This window comes from Mizuhopecten yessoensis, unplaced genomic scaffold (genome assembly GCF_002113885.1).
Source record: "Mizuhopecten yessoensis strain PY_sf001 unplaced genomic scaffold, ASM211388v2 scaffold7141, whole genome shotgun sequence".
Lineage (NCBI taxonomy): Eukaryota > Metazoa > Mollusca > Bivalvia > Pectinida > Pectinidae > Mizuhopecten > Mizuhopecten yessoensis.
The window spans coordinates 56,347-76,747 of NW_018406901.1; the positions used below are offsets into that span (position 1 = coordinate 56,347).

Genomic DNA, 20,401 nt, shown 5'->3' on the forward strand with positions numbered 1-20,401 from the left:
GTGTAACAGTGGTGTTATAATGACGTGTGCCCAGGTAAGTGTGACTGGATGAGGTGTAACAGTGGTGTTATAATGACGTGTGCCCAGGTAAGTGTGACTGGATGAGGTGTAACAGTGGTGTTATAATGACGTGTGCCCAGGTAAGTGTGACTGGATGAGGTGTAACAGTGGTGTTATAATGACGTGTGCCCAGGTAAGTGTGACTGGATGAGGTGTAACAGTGGTGTTATAATGACGTGTGCCCAGGTAAGTGTGACTGGATGAGGTGTAACAGTGGTGTTATAATGACGTGTGCCCAGGTAAGTGTGACTGGATGAGGTGTAACAGTGGTGTTATAATGACGTGTGCCCAGGTAAGTGTGACTGGATGAGGTGTAACAGTGGTGTTATAATGACGTGTGCCCAGGTAAGTGTGACTGGATGAGGTGTAACAGTGGTGTTATAATGACGTGTGCCCAGGTAAGTGTGACTGGATGAGGTGTAACAGTGGTGTTATAATGACGTGTGCCCAGGTAAGTGTGACTGGATGAGGTGTAACAGTGGTGTTATAATGACGTGTGCCCAGGTAAGTGTGACTGGATGAGGTGTAACAGTGGTGTTATAATGACGTGTGCCCAGGTAAGTGTGACTGGATGAGGTGTAACAGTGGTGTTATAATGACGTGTGCCCAGGTAAGTGTGACTGGATGAGGTGTAACAGTGGTGTTATAATGACGTGTGCCCAGGTAAGTGTGACTGGATGAGGTGTAACAGTGGTGTTATAATGACGTGTGCCCAGGTAAGTGTGACTGGATGAGGTGTACCAGTGGTGTTATAATGACGTGTGCCCAGGTAAGTGTGACTGGATGAGGTGTAACAGTGGTGTTATAATGACGTGTGCCCAGGTAAGTGTGACTGGATGAGGTGTAACAGTGGTGTTATAATGACGTGTGCCCAGGTAAGTGTGACTAGATGAGGTGTACCAGTGGCGTTATAAGGACGTGTGCCCAGGTAAGTGTGACTGGATGAGGTGTAACAGTGGTGTTATAATGACATGTGCCCAGGTAAGTGTGACAGGGTGAGGTGTACCAGTGTCGTTATAATGACGTGTGCTCAGGTAAGTGTGACTGAATGTGTATCAATATGACGTCCGCCCCTGTGAGTCTGTAACTGATTGAAAAACCAAGTATAAGTCATATAATGACTTGGAAATATTATTTCATCCCCACCTACATAATTCTTGTTGCATTCCATACAAGATTTAGTTCCAATAATCTTTTATAAAATGACAAATCTTGATGTGCTTCTGCATCATAATCACAAAATAGCAAAATGATTGCTAGTATGAATCTTGCAAGCTTTGATTTGTGTATTATCAAATTTTAGTCGTAGACCATCTATTTAGGTGGTCACATCACATATCATATCTGATAAATGAATGCTGTATCAGACTGTCTGTTCGGTCCTGTGTATCAATGTGTTTGCGTGTCCATCCTATGTAACAGACCCTTTCTTTACCGGTTATTTTACAGAGTTCACAGTCCCTGTGGCATCGTCTTTCTGTCCTGTGTATCGATGTGTTTGTGTGTCCATCCTATGTAACAGACCCTTTCTTTACCTGTTTTATTTTACAGAGCTCACAGTCCCTGTGGCATCGTCTTTCAGTCCTGTGTAACATCCTACCGCTGGAGACGGTTCTGGCTGAACACGGTAAGCTCATCCCTCAGGCAGTGATGAAATGAAACCGCACTAATCTGTAGTGTGAATCTGGATATTTTATTCTCTTACTACCGGTTATTTTACAGAGTCTTTTACCGGTGTGAGATTTCCTTGTCTCACCCTAGGGTTGAGATGGGGGGATTCCCCTATTCATAACAATGGCATGACGTCACTTCAACAATACAATGACGTCACGTCAACAATCCATCAACGTCACGTCAACCCTGAATTTAGCATGTAACGTTATCATTACATTGTGTCTATGATACACATTAGGAGAACAGGGTAAGAGAAAAAAGAATCATTCACCCCTTTGTGGGTAAGATAGAGGAATCTCAACCCTCGGGGAAAGATTCTTAAGTTGCCAAACACTTGGCAAAGCCTCGTGTTTGGCAACATAATAATCTTCCCCTCGGGTTGGGTTCCCCATATCTCACCCCAGGGGGGTGGAAGATTGTATTAATCTCAGAAAAATGATAAAAATTATAATTGGAAAATAACAAAACACTACAATATCAAATGTTCAAGACTTAAGTTTAAAAAGTATACTTAAATACAGAATATTGTTCTCGCGTGCCCAAAGTGGCCAAGTCTGCTTAATGTTTTTTTTACTTGTAGATGATCTCTACAGGTTCAGGTGTGACATACTGTACCAAATCCATATCGCAGCATCTACTGAGATTAGCAGTAGCATGTTACAACATATCACTATGCAAGGGATTTGTTTTTCTTAGAGACATTTTCAACTTGATATTATTGCATAATTCTATGAAGCTTCATTCCTTATAGACAATTCTGCAAAGATTTTAGCAAAAAACTCCCTTTTCCATAAAAACCCCTGCAGCAGATTCTCAGAGAAGGGCATCATGATCACAGAGTAAATTAGCAATTTAAATATTTGTATATACCATATTTTAATCATTTCTATCGGTAAAATAGAAAACAGAAAAAAAGTTAATTATTAAGAGAAAGTACATGAAATTCTCTGATTTGTGCCAAAAAGTAACATCAAAGTTGGTGTATGGCTTCACAGCAGTTGTTTATTAAAAGATAGAAATTAAGTATAAATAAACATTTTTTATCATTAGAAATGTATTGATGGTCACCAACTGTACATAACGTTATTTATTTTTGTCACCTACAGACCAGTGTTGGATGGAGGAGGTGAAGGGCATTCTCTGTTCCATTCCTAGCCAAGATTGGCACCAAATATTTCCGCTACGCGAGGACATCAATCTCGCCCACTTCCAACCCTTGGCGGAGGCTCATTCTAGTCTTAAAATAAATATCAAAAGGAAGGGACACGTATCGGAAATGCAGGAGGTATGTGCATTTTTACAGGCACTTACGAGACATATTTGATAACCCAGTTTATGTTTGTGCTTAGTAATTATTATTATTTTTTTTTTTTTATATTCATCAATACATTGCAAATATTTATTATTATATAAAGGAGGGAAGGAAAGTTTAGGAAATTAAAGGTATGAAAGAATGAAGAAGAATGGCTAAATTTACATATTAACAAATGAATCAATAGATAAAGGAGTGACTGGATGAGTGAGGAAATATTGTGTTAGCAGAATTTTTGCTGCTGTTTACCTTTGGCCTTTTTCGCCCTCTGTTATGAGGGCAAATTATTAAGAGCGAGTATTAGTAAATGGCATATCATTACCAGAAATAACATGTGAAGGACGATATTAACACTGGGCAAAAATGGACTTTACTGGTGAAGTGGAAAACTTTTACCTTTTACTCATTGTATATAAACAATGAATGAATGATCAATGAACTGATTGAATAATTAAAAGTACACTAGCATAAGAAAGGAACGTATTTGTATGAACTTTCAGGCTGGCCCCATCCAGGTATATATCCCTCTAACATGCACTAAAAAGATAATTATGCTTAATTAAACCTTTTGATATAATTCCCCAGTGTTTTCTGCGAGTGGGCTGTATACGACAATTCGGCCACTTCCTGTCCAGTCTGGAAAACCTTAACTTTCAATACGACGAGGAACAGAAGATATTTGTGGGTCCCGCCCAGCCCTCTGACACTCGGGAGAATGAAAAAGAGGCAATGAAGCGAATTGTGAGTTCACGATTTTTTCAGAACAATTCATTTACACCTCAGTAGACTCCTAATAATTTGTCATTGATGTCATTGCTGTCATTATTATTTTTTAAAGATCAGACATTACAGGTTCCTGTACCACTGCCAAAAACTGAATTTGAGTGGTTAGGATTCGTGAAATCGGTCATTCACACTCTTTGCTTGACAAAGAAAACAGATGTTTTTTGAAAGCTGGCGAAATAACTTTGCAATTACTGTTTGCGTTCAAAACACACTAAGCATTTATTGTTAAACCAAACTGACAAATCTCCTTACAAACTGTAATTTTGAATCAGAAGCTTTTTAATTGATAGCTATTATGAATAATTTCTAAAAAAAAGAAATCCATACCTTGTAGAATTTTCATAAAAAAAATTGATTAAGATGAAATCAACAACAAAAAAGACAACAATGTTACCAGTGTTCTGATATCATAAAAATAAAAACGGATACAAAATACATCAGGATTTAAACTCTGGACCCCCGAACATGATACAGTCACTCTAACCAACTGAGTTACGTACCTGATCAACAAGAGTTCATCAGAAATGAGGTTAAGGGGAGAGTACTGTCTTTATGAAAAAACTAAGTGGAATTCTCATACTTTTTGCCTGAAATGGGACAGGGATTATTTTTTTAGCCAATAATCCATTTAAATGTAACTACTAGTATGTTCTTTTATTTCTCATACAAATGCTTGGACTTCGAGGTGCAACATTTTCACCAAAAGTTTCTTTCACTAAGATGAATACTTTATAAGCAATTTCTCAAACTCCATAGTCAGACCTGTGCAGATACCAGGGTTCGAAATATGTTGTATCTATCTTCAATTAGGGCCCTGCATTGTAGATGCTGGTGCCCTATATTAATCACGGTGTCCATCCATACGTTTATCCATCCATGCTTATTATTTCAGAATTCAAAAGAGGACCCTTTTTGAAATTTGACATGGTGATACACTGTGATATTTATATATATGTGCATTAGGTGTTTAGAACGTTTCTTAGTCATGGTCACTTTGACTAAAAATAGACCATATGGATATGGTAAGGCACATGGCAGGGCCCTTGCTGACCTGTCTAGGGTTCTGGTTGTGGTTACACTTCACAACAGGACGGTCTACTTCTAGACAAGATGGACATGTGTATAACCAAAAATTATTAAGGATCCCCGTACCACTGTCAAAATCTGTAACTAAGTGTTGGAATCTGGATTTTTCCGGCATGACTATAGCTTTGATGAGTCATTTCCGAAAAGAAAACCATACCTAGCTGGACTTCAATGAGAAATAATAAAAATATAACCAACAACAGTGATCTGAGTGTAAAAAAAAATGGTGGGACATATACTAAGCCGGGATTCGAACCCTGGACTTCAGATTGATGTATTATCGCTTTAATCGATTGAGTTACCTTTTCAACAAATGTGACCTGGCCCAAGTGTGCTACAGTTATAACCAAATGGCAGTTAAGGGGAGGTTACTGTATATATGAAAAAACTAGAGTGCAGTGGGACAGGGATCCTTAAGTAATGAAAATATTAAAAATGTGAAAGAGTAAATTTTACCTGACTGAAATTGTGATTAATTTACCACTCTCATCATACTTTATTTTCATAATTCATTGCTTTAAAGCATGATCATGGTATACCCAAATCTAATGTGCGTGTCTCTTCAAGATTTTGAATAGCTCTTCTACCATAGTTTGAGAACGTGTATCACTTGAAACTTTGAAAATCTTTCCCTGCCAAATTTTCAGACTGTATTTCTTTAAAGATATACATGTACATGTATTTTACTTTTGAAATTTAAAAAAGATGTATGACTTCAAGCATTGTGTGAAAATGTTTCTTAATTTTGAAAACATATTTTCTTAATCTTTTAGAAAACTTTGCGAAGCATGTATAATAACAATAGTAATACTGGACGCAGGCAGTATGCCTGTATATCCAGATCAACTATGCTGACATCCCAATGACAAACAAGTTCATTAAGGTCAATTTCAGGATCATAAAGACTTTCCGTTTGTCTCCAGTACTTATCTAGCCAAGCTTCATGTATGTATGTGACAATGTTTTACTTTAAACAATTTCAAACTGAGCTTCCAAACTTTTGAAAATGAGTCTCCATGTAAATAATTTTAAGAAGATATCGCCTGTACGGAATGTGTTGCTTTAAACACTTACCGGGGTGAGTGCTATGACACATTGTAACACAATGAGATAAAAATCATACTGAGGATTGCGGTTGTAATGGTTGTTTCTTAAGTCCTTGACCGCAAAGGTCAGTCGGGGTAAGTGTGACCACTTGAGTGACCTTCTGTGCAGCATGACTCATCAACATCCCCCATCGGGCAGAACAGCTTTGTCATGTGTTAAACGATAGACTTTGACTCGCTAAAGTGGAAGATTTCACCGGCTTCGTTAGACTTTGTCACACTAGGGTTGATAAGAACGACCTTATTAAACATCCTCAATGGGTTCTGATACAGGTATAGGTGCACAGTGGACAGATGCGCAAAGAAATGATAATATTCCGCCTTGTTAACATGTCACGATTACAAAGTTTTATGAAATGAATAGAGAAATAAATGCATTGCTGTATAATATAAACATGGTATTTATTGTGTACATAGTCAAATAAAATCAGTTTGTTATTTGAAAGCTAATGTAAAGAGCAACAACTCTTGGTAGAGATTAGGAACATTCGCTAATAGAGATAGATCTCTGAGAGGTTCTTTTTCCTGATTTTGATTTGTTTAAAAAGATCATTTTATTACTGATTAATTAAAATATGCATTTGGTATATTTTCTAAAGTACATAAAATGAACAGGATTTTTTAAATGGTTTCTGAAAACTATAAATACAAATTCGGAAAAACCTATTAATATTTTGGCACCTGACTTTTGCCCTTGCCTGAGATTGATTTATCATTGCACGTATGCTGTTTGTCCTTTAGATATAGGGACACAAGGTGCTTGTTGCCAGGCTGTTGAGAAACTTTGACCGGTTGATGATACTAGTAGGTGCAGAGGATAAGACAGAAGTCAGAGTATCAATAACTCCTGCTGTTTTAGGTATGTCTACCCAGGCATCTGTCACTCCCTCGGAGTCTGTACTTGTGTATGTTGATGTGTGGGAGCTTGACAATGCTGAACTACCAGAGGAAGTCAAGTTTTTATGTGAGGTTGACAATTTGTCACTCCCTCAGAGCCTGTACTTGTGTCTGTTGATTTGTGGGAGCCTGACAATGCTGAACTTCTAGAGGAAGTCAAGTTTTTATGTGAGGTTGACAATCTGTCACTCCCTCAGAGCCTGTACTTGTGTCTGTTGATATGTGGGAGCCTGACAATGCTGAACTACCACAGGAAGTCAAGTTTTTATGTGATGTTGACAATTTGATTGTCACTCCCTTGGAGCCTGTACTAGTGTATGTTGATTACCAGAAGAAGTCAAATTTAATGTGAGGTTGACAATCTGTCACTCCCTTGGAGCTTGTACTTGTGTCTGTTAATGTGTGGGAGCCTAACAATTATGAACTACTGTATGAAGTCAAACATAATGCGAGAGTGACATTTTGTATATTTGTCACTCCCCCGAAGCTTGTACTTGTGTCAGTTGATGTGTGGGAGCTTGACATGCTGAAATACTGCATGAAGTCAAGCTTCTATGTGAGGTTGACAATTTGTCACTCCCTTTGAGACTGTACTTCTTTGTGTTGATTTGTGTGACCTACAACATGCTGAAATACTGCATGAAGTCAAACATCTTTGTGAGGTTGACAATTTGTTTATTTTTCACTCCCCCAGAGCCTGTACTGGTGTAGGTAAATTTGTAGGAGCTCAACCATGCTGAACTACTGTACAAAGTCAAGCTTTTGTGTGAGGTTGATGATGTTGACAATTGTTTTCAGTCCATTTGGAGGCTCTACTGGTTCACTTATCCCAATCACTCCAAGTGAAACATAAAACCGTAACAAATCTCTTGCCATATTGGTCTGTTCAGTGATGCTGCAGAAAACGAAGATTTGACCCTTTTTCCAAGATGAAACACTGCCTGTTCTTCTCAAAGTTTTGCATCCAAAATACTGTCTATTCTGAACCTGCAAAAGAGTTTGCTTAAAAGTGACAGGAATGCAAGGCCTTGTCAGTTTTTGCAGTTTCCCTGTATGGAGGTACAGGTTAGAAGTTTTCCAGGTACAGATATTTTACCGACTACTTCCGTAAAAAAAAAAGTAGAAGAATGTCAATGTGGAACTATGTACTGAAGTTAACCACCTACTTGGGGTGCGATACATGTAACTTGAAATCTTATTGAAACCCCTGATTAAGGTCCTTAGAGGGAAAGAATATCATTTGCTAACGATAAGTATCTAATGATCTCTTACCGATTTGAATTTGACTCTTTTGGACAACACATCAAGGCTGTGCCCTTGTTCCATTTATCACTGACCCTGAGGGGATAATTTTGTGCTTTCTCGCATGACTGCAGTATGGTGTTCTCTTTGTTTTACATTTCCTTGACCAATGTGCATATTATGCTGTCTTCTCCATACATCCATGGTATAGTGTCCCCTTGGGTTCTAATCATCCCAGCTGATAATCACTACAAACTATAAACTACTATATGATATTCCTTTGTTCCGAATGTCCCAATTGATTCTTTACAAACGTTCCATACTCTCTCCGCCTCATGTATGTAGTATGGTGTACTGGGCGGTGTACTGTTACTCTCTCCCCCTCATGTATGTAGTATGGTGTACTGGGCGGTGTACTGTTACTCTCTCCGCCTTATGTATGTAGTATGGTGTACCGGGTGGTGTACTGTTTCTCTCTCCCCCCCATGTATGTAGTATGGTGTACCAGGCAGTGTACCGTTACTCTCTCCCCCTCATGTATATAGTATGGTGTACCGGGCGGTGTAATGTTACTCTCTCCGCCTCATGTATGTAGTATGGTGTTCCGGGCAGTGTACTGTTACTCTCTCCCTCTCATGTATGTAGTATGGTGTACCAGGCAGTGTACTGTTACTCTCTCCCTCTCATGTATGTAGTATGGTGTACCAGGCGTGAACTGTTACCCTCCCAGCCTCTTGTCTGTAGTATGGTGGACTGTTACTCTCTCTGCCTCATGTCTGTAGTATGGACGTTCCATACTCTCTCCGCCTCATGTATGTAGTATGGTGTACCAGGCAGTGTACTGTTACTCTCTCCCCCTCAGGTATGTAGTATGGTGTACCGGGCAATGTACTCTTACTCTCTCCCCCTCATGTATGTAGTATGGTGTACCAGGCAGTGTACCGTTACTCTCTCCCCCTCATGTATTTAGTATGGTGTACCGGGCGGTGTCCTGTTACTCTCTCCCCCTCATGTAGGTAGTATGGTGTACCGGGCGGTGTCTTGTTACTCTCTCCGCCTCATGTATCTAGTATGGTGTACGGGGCGGTGTGCTGTTACTCTCTCCCCCTCATGTATATAGTATGGTGTTCCGGGCGGTGTACTTTTATTCTCTCCCCCTCATGTATGTAGTCTGGTGTACCGGGCGGTGTACTGTTTCTCTCTCCCCCCCATGTATGTAGTATGGTGTACCAGGCGGTGTACTGTTTCTCTCTCCCCCTCATGTATTTAGTATGGTGTACCGGGCGGTGTCTTGTTACTCTCTCCGCCTCATGTAGGTAGTATGGTGTACCGGGCGGTGTACTGTTCCTCTCTCCCCCTCATGTATATAGTATGGTGTACCGGGCGGTGTTCTGTTACTCTCTCCCCCTCATGTGTGTAGTATGGTGTACCGGGCGGTGTACTGTTACGCTCTCCCCCTCATGTATTTAGTATGGTGTACCGGGCGGTGTACTGTTCCTCTCTCCCCCTCATGTATGTAGTCTGGTGTACCGGGCGGTGTACTGTTCCTCTCTCCGCCTCATGTATGTAGTATGGTGTCCCGGGCGGTGTACTGTTCTCTCTCCGCCTCATGTATGTAGTATGGTGTCCCGGGCGGTGTACTGTTACTCTCCCCCCCTCATGTATGTAGTATGGTGTACCAGGCGTGTACTGTTACTCTCTCGCCTCATGTCTGTAGTACGGTGTACCAGACGTGAACTGTTACTCTCTCGCCTCATGTCTGTAGTATGGTGTACCGGGCGGTGTACTGTTACTCTCTCCCCCTCATGTATATAGTATGGTGTACCGGGCGGTGTACTGTTACTCTCTCCGCCTCATGTCTGTAGTATGGTGTACCAGGCGTGAACTGTTACTCTCCCAGCCTCTTATCTGTAGTATGGTGAACTGTTACTCTCTCTGCCTCATGTCTGTAGTATGGTGAACTTTTACTCTCTCCGCCTCTTGTCTGTAGTATGGTGAACTTTTACTCTCTCCGCCTCCTGTCTGTAGTATGGTGAACCGTTTCTCTCTCTGCCTCATGTCTGTAGTATGGTGAACTGTTACTCTCTCCGCCTCTTGTCTGTAGTATGGTGAACTGTTACTCTCTCTGCCTCATGTCTTAGTATGGTGAACTTTTACTCTCTCCGCCTCTTGTCTGTAGTATGGTGAACTGTTACTCTCTCCGCCTCGTGTCTGTAGTATGGTGTACCAGGCGTGAACTGTTACTCTCCCAGCCTCTTGTCTGTAGTATGGTGAACTGTTTCTCTCTCCGCCTCTTGTCTGTAGTATGGTGAGCTTTTACTCTCTCTGCCTCATGTCTGTAGTATGGTGAACTGTTACTCTCTCCGCCTCTTGTCTGTAGTATGGTGAACTTTTACTCTCTCTGCCTCATGTCTGTAGTATGGTGAACTTTTACTCTCTCCGCCTCTTGTCTGTAGTATGGTGAACTGTTACTCTCTCCGCCTCGTGTCTGTAGTATGGTGTACCAGGCGGTGTTCTGTTACTCTCCCAGCCTCTTGTCTGTAGTATGGTGAACTGTTACTCTCCCCGCCTCGTGTCTGTAGTATGGTGTACCAGGCGTGAACTGTTACTCTCCCAGCCTCTTGTCTGTAGTATGGTGAACCGTTACTCTCTCTGCCTCATGTCTGTAGTATGGTGTACCAGACGTGAACTGTTACTCTCCCAGCCTCATGTCTGTAGTATGGTGTAGCAGGCGTGAACTGTTACTCTCCCAGCCTCTTGTCTGTAGTATGGTGAACTGTTACTCTCTCTTTCTCATGTCTGTAGTATGGTGAACTGTTACTCTCTCCGCCTCTGGTCTGTAGTATGGTGAACTGTTTCTCTCTCCCAGCCTCGTGTCTGTAGTATGGTGTACCAGGCGGTGTTCTGTTACTCTCCCAGCCTCATGTCTGTAGTATGGTGTACCTGGGTGTGCAATGGTCAAGGGTGTGATCCTCACAAGCTATCGGTAAGTAGCAGTATTTGACAGCAGGGCCCAATCACAAGTCCGGGGTGCTGGAGGTGTACAAATAACAGGGGTATTTTTGGTATGCTGGGTATTTACATTGTAATAATGTTGTTTGCATAGATGTTGACACTGCTGATACGGCTAATACAAACAAAGATGTGATAACACGATCGGTGTCATACCAGGAAATCGGTCGAAAAGTCTGATCGGTGAATGCAATTTAGTGCTTTCCTGCTTGTAAGTTTATAAATCAGTCAAAATTTATTGGGGAAAAAAATGTATTCAAAGTCAAATAGAAATTATCTAATGTTTTTATTTCGTTTTGAACTCGATTTAGATCCTGGATTTCGTTGGATATTTTTTATCAAAAACAAATTGATTTCAATGAAGAAAATGTTAAAAGGTGTGAAATTTTAAACTGCCTGCGTATACCTGTATGCATAACCTAGGACTTCACAGTATTTATTGAAAAAGTGTCAAGTGTAGATCATTGTGATATTTTGTAGTGACAGTTGCGAGAGTTATCTCTCTTTGTATGAGACAGCAAGGTGCGGTGTAGCCACTGGCATCCACTGCTGCCAACATAATTACCTCGTAATCAGCTTGTCAAGCTGGACTATACATGTGTCATTTGTGATTAGGGTATCTAGGTACCAGAGGTCACAATCATCAGTCAGTGATGAACACAAGAACCCAGAAATACAGCAGTGGTCTCATATATAGAGTTCATATAGACAGGAATGGTCTCATAGAGAGGCGGTCCATATAGACAAGAATGGTCTTATAGAGAGGCTGTTCATATAGACAGGAATGGTCTTATAGAGAGGCTGTTCATATAGACAGGAATGGTCTCATAGAGAGGCTGTTCATATAGACAGGAATGGTCTCATAGATAGGCTGTTCATATAGACAGGAATGGGCTTATAGAGAGGCTGTTCATATAGACAGGAATGGTCTCATAGAGAGGCGGTCCATATAGACAAGAATGGTCTTATAGAGAGGTGGTTCATATAGACAGGAATGGTCTTATAGAGAGGCTGTTCATATAGACAGGAATGGTCTTATAGAGAGGCAATTCATAGAGACAGAAATGGTCTTAAAGAGAGGCAGTTCATACAGACAGGAATGGTCTTATAGAGAGGCAGTTCATAGAGACAGGAATGATCTTTATAGATTGGTCAATGATATTAACAGTAATTATCTTTATAGACAGGTTGTTGTTATAACACCGGAACAATCTTTTTATTTTATAAACAAAGGTGGTTGTTCAGGAACAGGAATGATCTTAATAAACTGATAGTTGAAATAAACAGGAATGAGCTTAATAAACTGACAGTTGATATAAACAGTCATGGGGTTTATAGACAGGTAAGATGATAGATAAATATGTACAGAAATTACCTTAAAATAAATATCAGTGATATACACAGAAATGTTTTTTTACAGACGGCTGGTTGTTATATACAAATGACCACTATTAGGAGGTGAAGGTTTAGCAGGATTCTGGTAACCACACAAGTGCCTAATCAGACCTGGTGTGTTTGCACTAGGTGGTACTTGATTAATGCTCAGTGTGATAGGTTAGGTGTATTTTGGTGTTACGACTTATTTTCGCAATGCATGTGGTTACAGAAGTTAGAGGTATATCTATATATATATGTCAATAAACGGCCTGGGGAAGGGAATCACCTCTGAGGGAAGACTTCTGCGGGATTAGGGCCGGTTATGTACTCCGGATGTAGGGGCATAGACAGATATAGTTTACCTAAAGCCAGTTTAACAGAGATTTTCTAGTAGATAAGGCACAGGACTCTGTCACAAAGTATACAATCTTGCCCATTTTGTAAGCTATTTTCCCCAGCCTGTGTACATAAACTCTGAGCTCGCTTGGCAGCAGGAGAGCATCTTGGTATGTGTTGGTGAAGGACTGTTTACACAAGCCCGTTCACCTGTATGCGGTACCAGTATCCAATATAAATCATTTGGAGCTATACCCAAGATTAGTTTCCAATTGTCACTAGTCGGGGCTTCACTGACCCTGAGAAGCCTACAACAAATTTCCAGGCAAAACAGGATTGCTGTGCCCCCCTCCAGCGCAGAGTGAAGGGGACACCATTGTTTAACACAGACCACTGATTGACGACATGGGAATGATAGATTCTTTAGACATAGAGAGGAAATCGGTTAAATGTATTGTCAGCTTTACATTCGGAAAAAAAAAAAGCATTTTATTTTATATATTTTTTATTGAAAATAATTTAAACAGAATCACCTTTTGTTATGGTAAATATAAATCTATTTTGAAAAAATATAAAGGCTTTAAAGAAATATAAATATCTGGAAAAAAAATATTACGTAAAACTGGAAAAATGTTGACAAGGTAACCATACATTTGTCCCATTTGGGAATCTGTAGTGGTGTAGAATTTATTGGATCAGAGTGGATTATTTGTCACAAATCCCCCCACAATAAGTTCATAAAGAGACAGGATTATACATGAAAGTGACAATTTAGGGCTGCTTCACCAGCAGTGGTATCTGTGCACTTTGCAGTTGCTTAGCCTATTGAGCAAAAAGAAAGGTAATCGGACAAAACCTCTTTGGGAAAGTTTGTCATCACGACTCGACTCGTGTTCGGACATATCATTATGAATAAATTACATTTTTTTTAAGTATGAGCATAAGTGAAAAAAATAGGAAAAAAATATCAACATCTATTTCCTGGATAGTGTTGGTACTGCACATTTATTGTACATTTTTCTCAATCTATCTCTGGACACTTTGGGTGAACCTCATTAGTCTGGAAGTTTTTTACTTCGGAGAAAAAAAATTGATAAAAGATCTTCAGAATAGCTGGGAGACAGATTGTAGTTCCATTGAAGATCTTCGTTTGTTCAAGTAAATGACTCATGAGAAATTTAGAAATAATGAGATTTTCACATTACTTCAAACTACTAAGAACTCCGGGTATGTGGGATGAAAAAGTTCAATTTATTATCAGAATAATCTATATTTGGAAGAGAAATTGATGGCAAATTTTGCTCCATCAAGTTTCATTTATATGGATATAAAAGCACTCCGAGGCAAAGAGTAGGTGAATTTTAAAAAAGAAGGAAAAAAAAAACCAAGTGATAGCTGTTGTGTTGTCCCGATACCTTAGTAAGGATAAATTAACGGAAATTTGTCTTCCTGTTGAGTAGACTAATCTCTCAATCTCGTAACAAAACTCTTACAAACCCTTTAATCTCCGTGTTGTCTTGGTTTGGACAGATTCTAACATGTTATTTCCAAACTTACACTTGTTTTTCTTCCGATTAGGTCCTCATAGTTATCGGGTCTGTTTGGGAGTTTGCCCGTTGTAGATTGTCACTTATTTCATTTTAAATGTCCAATTTCTCCGTTACTATACAGGGGGACATATCTGCGGATACAATCAAATGGCTACGTTTCTATGATAAAATTAGAAGTTGTTAAAAGTAAAATTGAATTAAGGGGGGGGGGGGGATCATCAGTGTGACTTCCCCATCAATCATAAATACAACAGCTGGAGTTTTTCTGGGCTCTGGCTTTCCTCCACCACCTAAACCTGGCATGTCCTCAAATGACCATAGCTGTTTATAGTAGGATGTCAATAGGACACAAACAAACAAACAAACAACAGCTGGGGTCATATTGACAACAGCGTCCTGAAGATACATATAATACGATATACAATTGAACCTCAGGGGCATGCAGCGACTATTAATATTGATCTTGTTTTAGGCTTTCAGTCGCTGGGTACATACTGGGATATAACTTCCCCAGCGACTGAAAGCCTAAAACAAGATCAATATTAATAGTAGTTGCGTGCCCCTGTGATTGAACCTGTATTTAGAGACCATCTTCAGGAAGTCTATGAAGTGGTCTCTTAATACAGGTGGTCTCTTAATACAGGTGGTCTCTTAATACAGGTGGTCTCTTAATACAGGTGGTCTCATAATACAGGTGGTCTCTTAACAGAGGTGGTACCTTAATACAGGTGATCTCTGAATACAGGTACAGTTAAGGTGAAATAACTGTTATTGGGAGTTTTAAAATTGGCCTCTTAATACAGGTCGTCCCATCATCTGTAGACGTTGTTCTCAAATAACCTCAGCAATTGTTTGGTTCACCAGGTTTGGATTAATTGATAACGAAATTGTCACAGAGTTGAGAAATGATTTTATACCAAGTGTGAAAGAGAAGTAAGATCGTGGTAAGTGCAAGTTGTTTGTGTGCATGTTTGTAAATTATTAGAAATTAAATAGAAAGTAAAAGTGCTCCCCATAACGGTAGATAACAATCAACAGGGATGGCAAAAAGCAGTTTTTCATCCTGAGATAGCACCGTGAGAGCATAATATCCCCAGCAGATTGCAATAATAGATTCAATACATCAAAATAGTTTCAAACATTAAGTCAGAAATGAGAAAGAAAAAAACCAAAGATCAAATAATAACACAGTTTGCTAAAAAATAATCAAAATATTTTTTATTTATTTTACAACAATTATGAAACATTTTTACAAGTTTATTCAACTTATATTAATAATTCTTGTTGGCCCAGATGAAAGTGTACATGGGGTCTCAATGTGGAAGGAAAACCCCATACCCATTCACATCAGATTGGGGAGTCTAAGTCTGGCGATCTTGGTAAAAGACACTATCCACTGTGCCACCTGACCAACCAAAACATTGTTAACTGGCATCTGTGCACGTTGATCAGCTTACACACGTGGTGATAAAGGGATTCTACTCCTATTATATTGCATGAAAAAACGCAATAGTTCAAGGAATGAGCATTACCTTTTCATAGTACCCAACAAATTAAGTCAGGTGTCTTTCCAAGATTTCATCATGTTTGATAAGGTAGATCTGGCCTCACGCATACTGACTATCTTTTCTGGTGTTTTATTGCCTCAGGAAGAGACGTTCTGACTTAATTTTGATCCAATTCATTGACATTCCTCTGATATTCATCAGAAATCTGAACAAATTTTATCCATTGCTCAGTTTTCCTACTTCATTGACAGACACTTATGAAACACTGTGATTATAAACTGTTGCTAGAGAAATCTAGGTAAGATCACACTCTACAGCATGTGGGAAATGTTTTTGAAATGGAAGTTTTAACTTCTTTTGATGAAAGAAGCAACAGAATACAGCAAAATGTCTTGAAAGTGCGGAGAAGCATTTTCACCATCAACAGAAATAGAGTAATTTGTTTTGGTCTACGGGATAGAATTTGTGTAAATTACATTAGAAGCCATTGCTTGCTTGCAAAGGTGCTAAACACCTCATCGCATTTACTGCCATACCGAGTACTCTTACCCGCAGGATGGAACTTGCAACTACTCAGTAGATTAGGAAATTACTTCATTTCTCAGACTCAGATGCATCGTATTTCGCATTTTTGCAAATTGCTGTTTGCAAATTTAATGAGCTGTCCTTGTTCATTTAAATCTTTAATAAGGCAGTGGCGAAATTTCAACATTGATGTAGTTTTAGGTAGAGCCTTGAAAACCGGTGTTCAATGTATATCAGCCAGTATGGTTTCAGGTTAGATTATATAGCAAGAAAATTCAAGCCCGTCTCTTGATCACCTTTAGATCCGTAGCATGTTTTTAACTCAATAACATATCTTGTGTAAAGAATTTAATTTTGCTTAAAAAAGCACTTATTTTGTAAACAGGTTCACTTCCTGAGTTTAATGTAATGTAATGGTACTGTATTTGCCAAAATCCGATTGATATAGGAGGAATTACTTTTATTTCTGGTTTAATAAATTGTTTTCCAGGATGAACCCAGAGACTCTATATCATTCTTTCGTTGTATGTCAGTAAGACATGTTTGTTTATTTTCAAATTTGAGTTGAACAAGAACAGTTTGAGCTGATGAAAGAAAATGAATGACATTTTATGCCATTAGACAGTGTGCTGTTTGCTAATTTCATAGCCCTCAACAAAATTAAGACAAAATTAAATTCTTTACACAAGGTCATAGTCTTTCTTCTGTGATGTTTCACGAAACAAGATAAATTGAAGGATGTGGAGAAAATGTTTTGTTTGCATTCCGCATCTGAAAGTATGTGCCACACAGGCTCAAATGAGCTACAGCCATCGTCATTTGGCTGTCGTCCATCTGTCCTTCCATCCGTTTATTTTTTTACGTTTTTTAATTCTTGGAAAGTATTGGTCTACATTTGATATAAATTGCCTCACATCTTCAAAAGGTAAAGGCTTTGCAGATTTGTTCATAGGTCAAACTATGCCTCTTAAGGGCGATGTAAGAGGCCAATAAGGGTTATTTTTGGAGAAATTTTCAAAAAGTCTTCCTCTCAAGTTCAGTAAATTCACTCACCTTTGGACTCTTTGGATACTTAAAAGGGGGTATGGCTTCAGTATATAGGTAAAAGTCTATATCAGGTGAGCAGTAGCAGGCCATTTGGGCCTTTTGTTTAATCATCCTATCCACATATGATGTATGATGTTAAACGATTTCATGTATCAAACCAATGTGTAAAAAGGACAAAGGATAAATGAAATATTCACAGGATGTATTCTGTGAAAAATAAAGTCCCGCTATGAAATATTTGCTATTATTATTTATGGGAATGGTTGCTAAGTGATTTATGTTTTTTACCCCACCCAAAGATATACAAAGCTAAGGATCTATTATGTGAAGCCTGTAAATTTGACAACTTTGTAATTCCCTGCGCAAATGATTTCAGTAGAAGAACTTCGGGAATCTGCACTTGAAGTACAGCAAGAGTAATACCTGATGAGGCCAGTCTGAGTAGTGTAATCAAAAATCTACAATACTCCTGTTAGACCTCCAGGGTTTCATGTGCTTGTAGAATACTTACTCCAACAGTGCTATTTAAATATTTACTCTGATGCCTCTTCAAACTTTTTAGGATGCATAATTCCGTTTTTTGGGTCGTTTGATTAGGTTTGATCGAGGGTATCTAGAGAGGTCCCCAATGTTTGTTTTCACTTTTTTCATCCTTTTCTTGATTATTTACCATATTTAAGAAACCAAATGTTTGTAGTCTCGCACATAATGGCGGTTTTATTTGTCCAGCGTACTTAGTCAACGATTTAGGAGGAGAAAAGCCTCGCTGATAAGTGTCACCGAGTGTGTGTGTACTGATGACACAGTGTCTATAGGGCCTTTCTTATAAAATACAACATTCAACTCATTCATGTCCCCCTCAGTCTTTGAACAATAATTATCAAATTTCAAATTTTATTGATTTAGTTCATTTAAAGAAGTCTGCGTTTTGTTTGAATCAATCTGCTACAAAAGAAGCCGAAATTGTTCTTTTTCGAAATTGTGTGTGCTTGTGAGCTGAGAGAGCCGGAGTTATTCTCAGTCCGTAGTTGTTTTTAGCCACAAACCCAGGTAATGGGTCGATAAGTATGTTATGTGTTGTTATCAGACCCAGTGCTCGGCTCCTGTGTAAATATTGACCAGGCCAATATTTGACTATCTAATGTTGACACAGCCGATTCAATATACTTCACGTTTCTACTGGGAAATGAATTTGTTGAACTTTAACAAGGTGTCGGATAGTAAACCAGCTGACAGATAACTCTAATCAATATTTGTGTACACAAGGACGCCGCCATCCCATTGGCTGGCTGTTACAGGTAAGGTGGGAGTGACTTATATCCCAACCTTGTGTCACAGAATATTTACAAACACGTTTTTAATGCGAGTCCAGTCGTGTTAAAATTTATCACCCAAATGAGTCATTAAATCAAACAAGATTTACAATGTCTTTTTATTTTTTTCAAATTAAATAGACTGGCACCTGAAAAGTTGTGATTTTTTTCAGTGTGTTTTAATTTCACATGTTAGAGTTCACTCTAACACTTCACACAACTTAATTCATCAGGTAGGACCAACACTACACATTATGAGTCAGGAGCAAAGATTGAAGATATAGATCCAGACTTTACACCTGTAACACCAATCAGCTGTCAAAATTGTGTTGATTTTGATTATCTGTTGAAGGTATTTCCTTTAGTACATTTTTAGGGAATGTATACAGTTGTTGAATGGATATGAGAAATTGGCAATTTTACTGTCACTGAGACACCAATCCCATCCCCACTCAAACTCTGCCACCCCCACACCCCACGATGCTAGAAGGACCGTTTTGTTAGCCGCAGTGTTATTTTCAAGGCGGACATGATAGCTTGCCGTCCTTGTCAGCCTCATGTCATTAACAGGTATATGCTTATAGAGCAAGCCTTTACTTTATTGTCCCCACAGAGCAAAATTACTTGACATTGAACTGAAGAACAGAACAAAATAGTGTATACCCTTAAAAGAAATCACTAACTGTCATGCTGTACTATGTCTTTTTGGTCCCAGCAAACAACAACAGCAAACAAGGTCATTCAAGGTCAGTAAAGTTAGTTATAGGTCAGGCAAGGTCAGTCAAGTTCATTAGAGGTCAGAGAAGGTCAGGAAATGTCATCATAGCATTCACTCCATGTCATTTGAGTCCTGTTTGTAATATGTCTTAGTAAAAAAATAGCACTGTTAGGCAAGGTCATTTAAAGGTTGATCAAGGTCATCAAGGGTCAGAAGAGGACTTCAAAGGTCACACAAGTTCAGGCAGGTTCATCAAAGGTTAGGCACGGTTATCAAAGGTCAGATGAGTTCACCATATGTCAGACAATATCATCACAGGTCAGACAAGGTCATTGCAGTTCAAACAAGGTCAGTTTAGGTAAAACAAGGTCTTCAAAGGTCAAATAAGGTCATCAAATGTAAAACAAGGTCATCAAAGTTTGGACAAGGTCATGAGGTAAGAAAGATGAATTCATAGGGTTTATGTGTCCTTGGAGTGTGAGAATGTTTCTAGATTTCCATGATTGATAATTTGTATTAATCAAAAACTATTTGAATATTAGAAAATGACTCGATATGATAGATGAAAAGGCCTTATCTTTATTGACTTGTTAAGTCATCTTGACCTTTGTATAATGCTGTGATAAGATCTCTGTTTGTCTGTCCTTGTGTTCGGGGGACGGTTTATTTTTCCGCTTAATTAAAACATTCAAAAGATGAAAGAAAATGTAGACATACCTCATGACATGGTTTTATTAAGCTTGGTTAGCGTAAGTTATATATATGTAATTGTGTATTAAGATAAGATTTAAAAATTATAACTGAAAATAGGCTATGCATGTTCTGAATTCATCGTGGTATTCTAAGATAGTC

At 38.9% G+C, this 20,401-nt stretch overlaps 1 protein-coding gene across 1 annotated transcript in view; it reads left to right on the top strand.

Moving 5' to 3' along the window:
• Positions 1 to 20,401, top strand: part of LOC110453132 (protein SMG5-like) — a 73,123-nt gene that overhangs the window by 19,867 nt on the left and 32,855 nt on the right. The window contains exons 18-20 of the mRNA XM_021501973.1: positions 1,612 to 1,687; positions 2,841 to 3,019; positions 3,632 to 3,787. Of these exons, the coding sequence (XP_021357648.1) occupies positions 1,612 to 1,687; positions 2,841 to 3,019; positions 3,632 to 3,787 (411 nt within the window). The remainder of the gene's footprint in view (positions 1 to 1,611; positions 1,688 to 2,840; positions 3,020 to 3,631; positions 3,788 to 20,401) is intronic.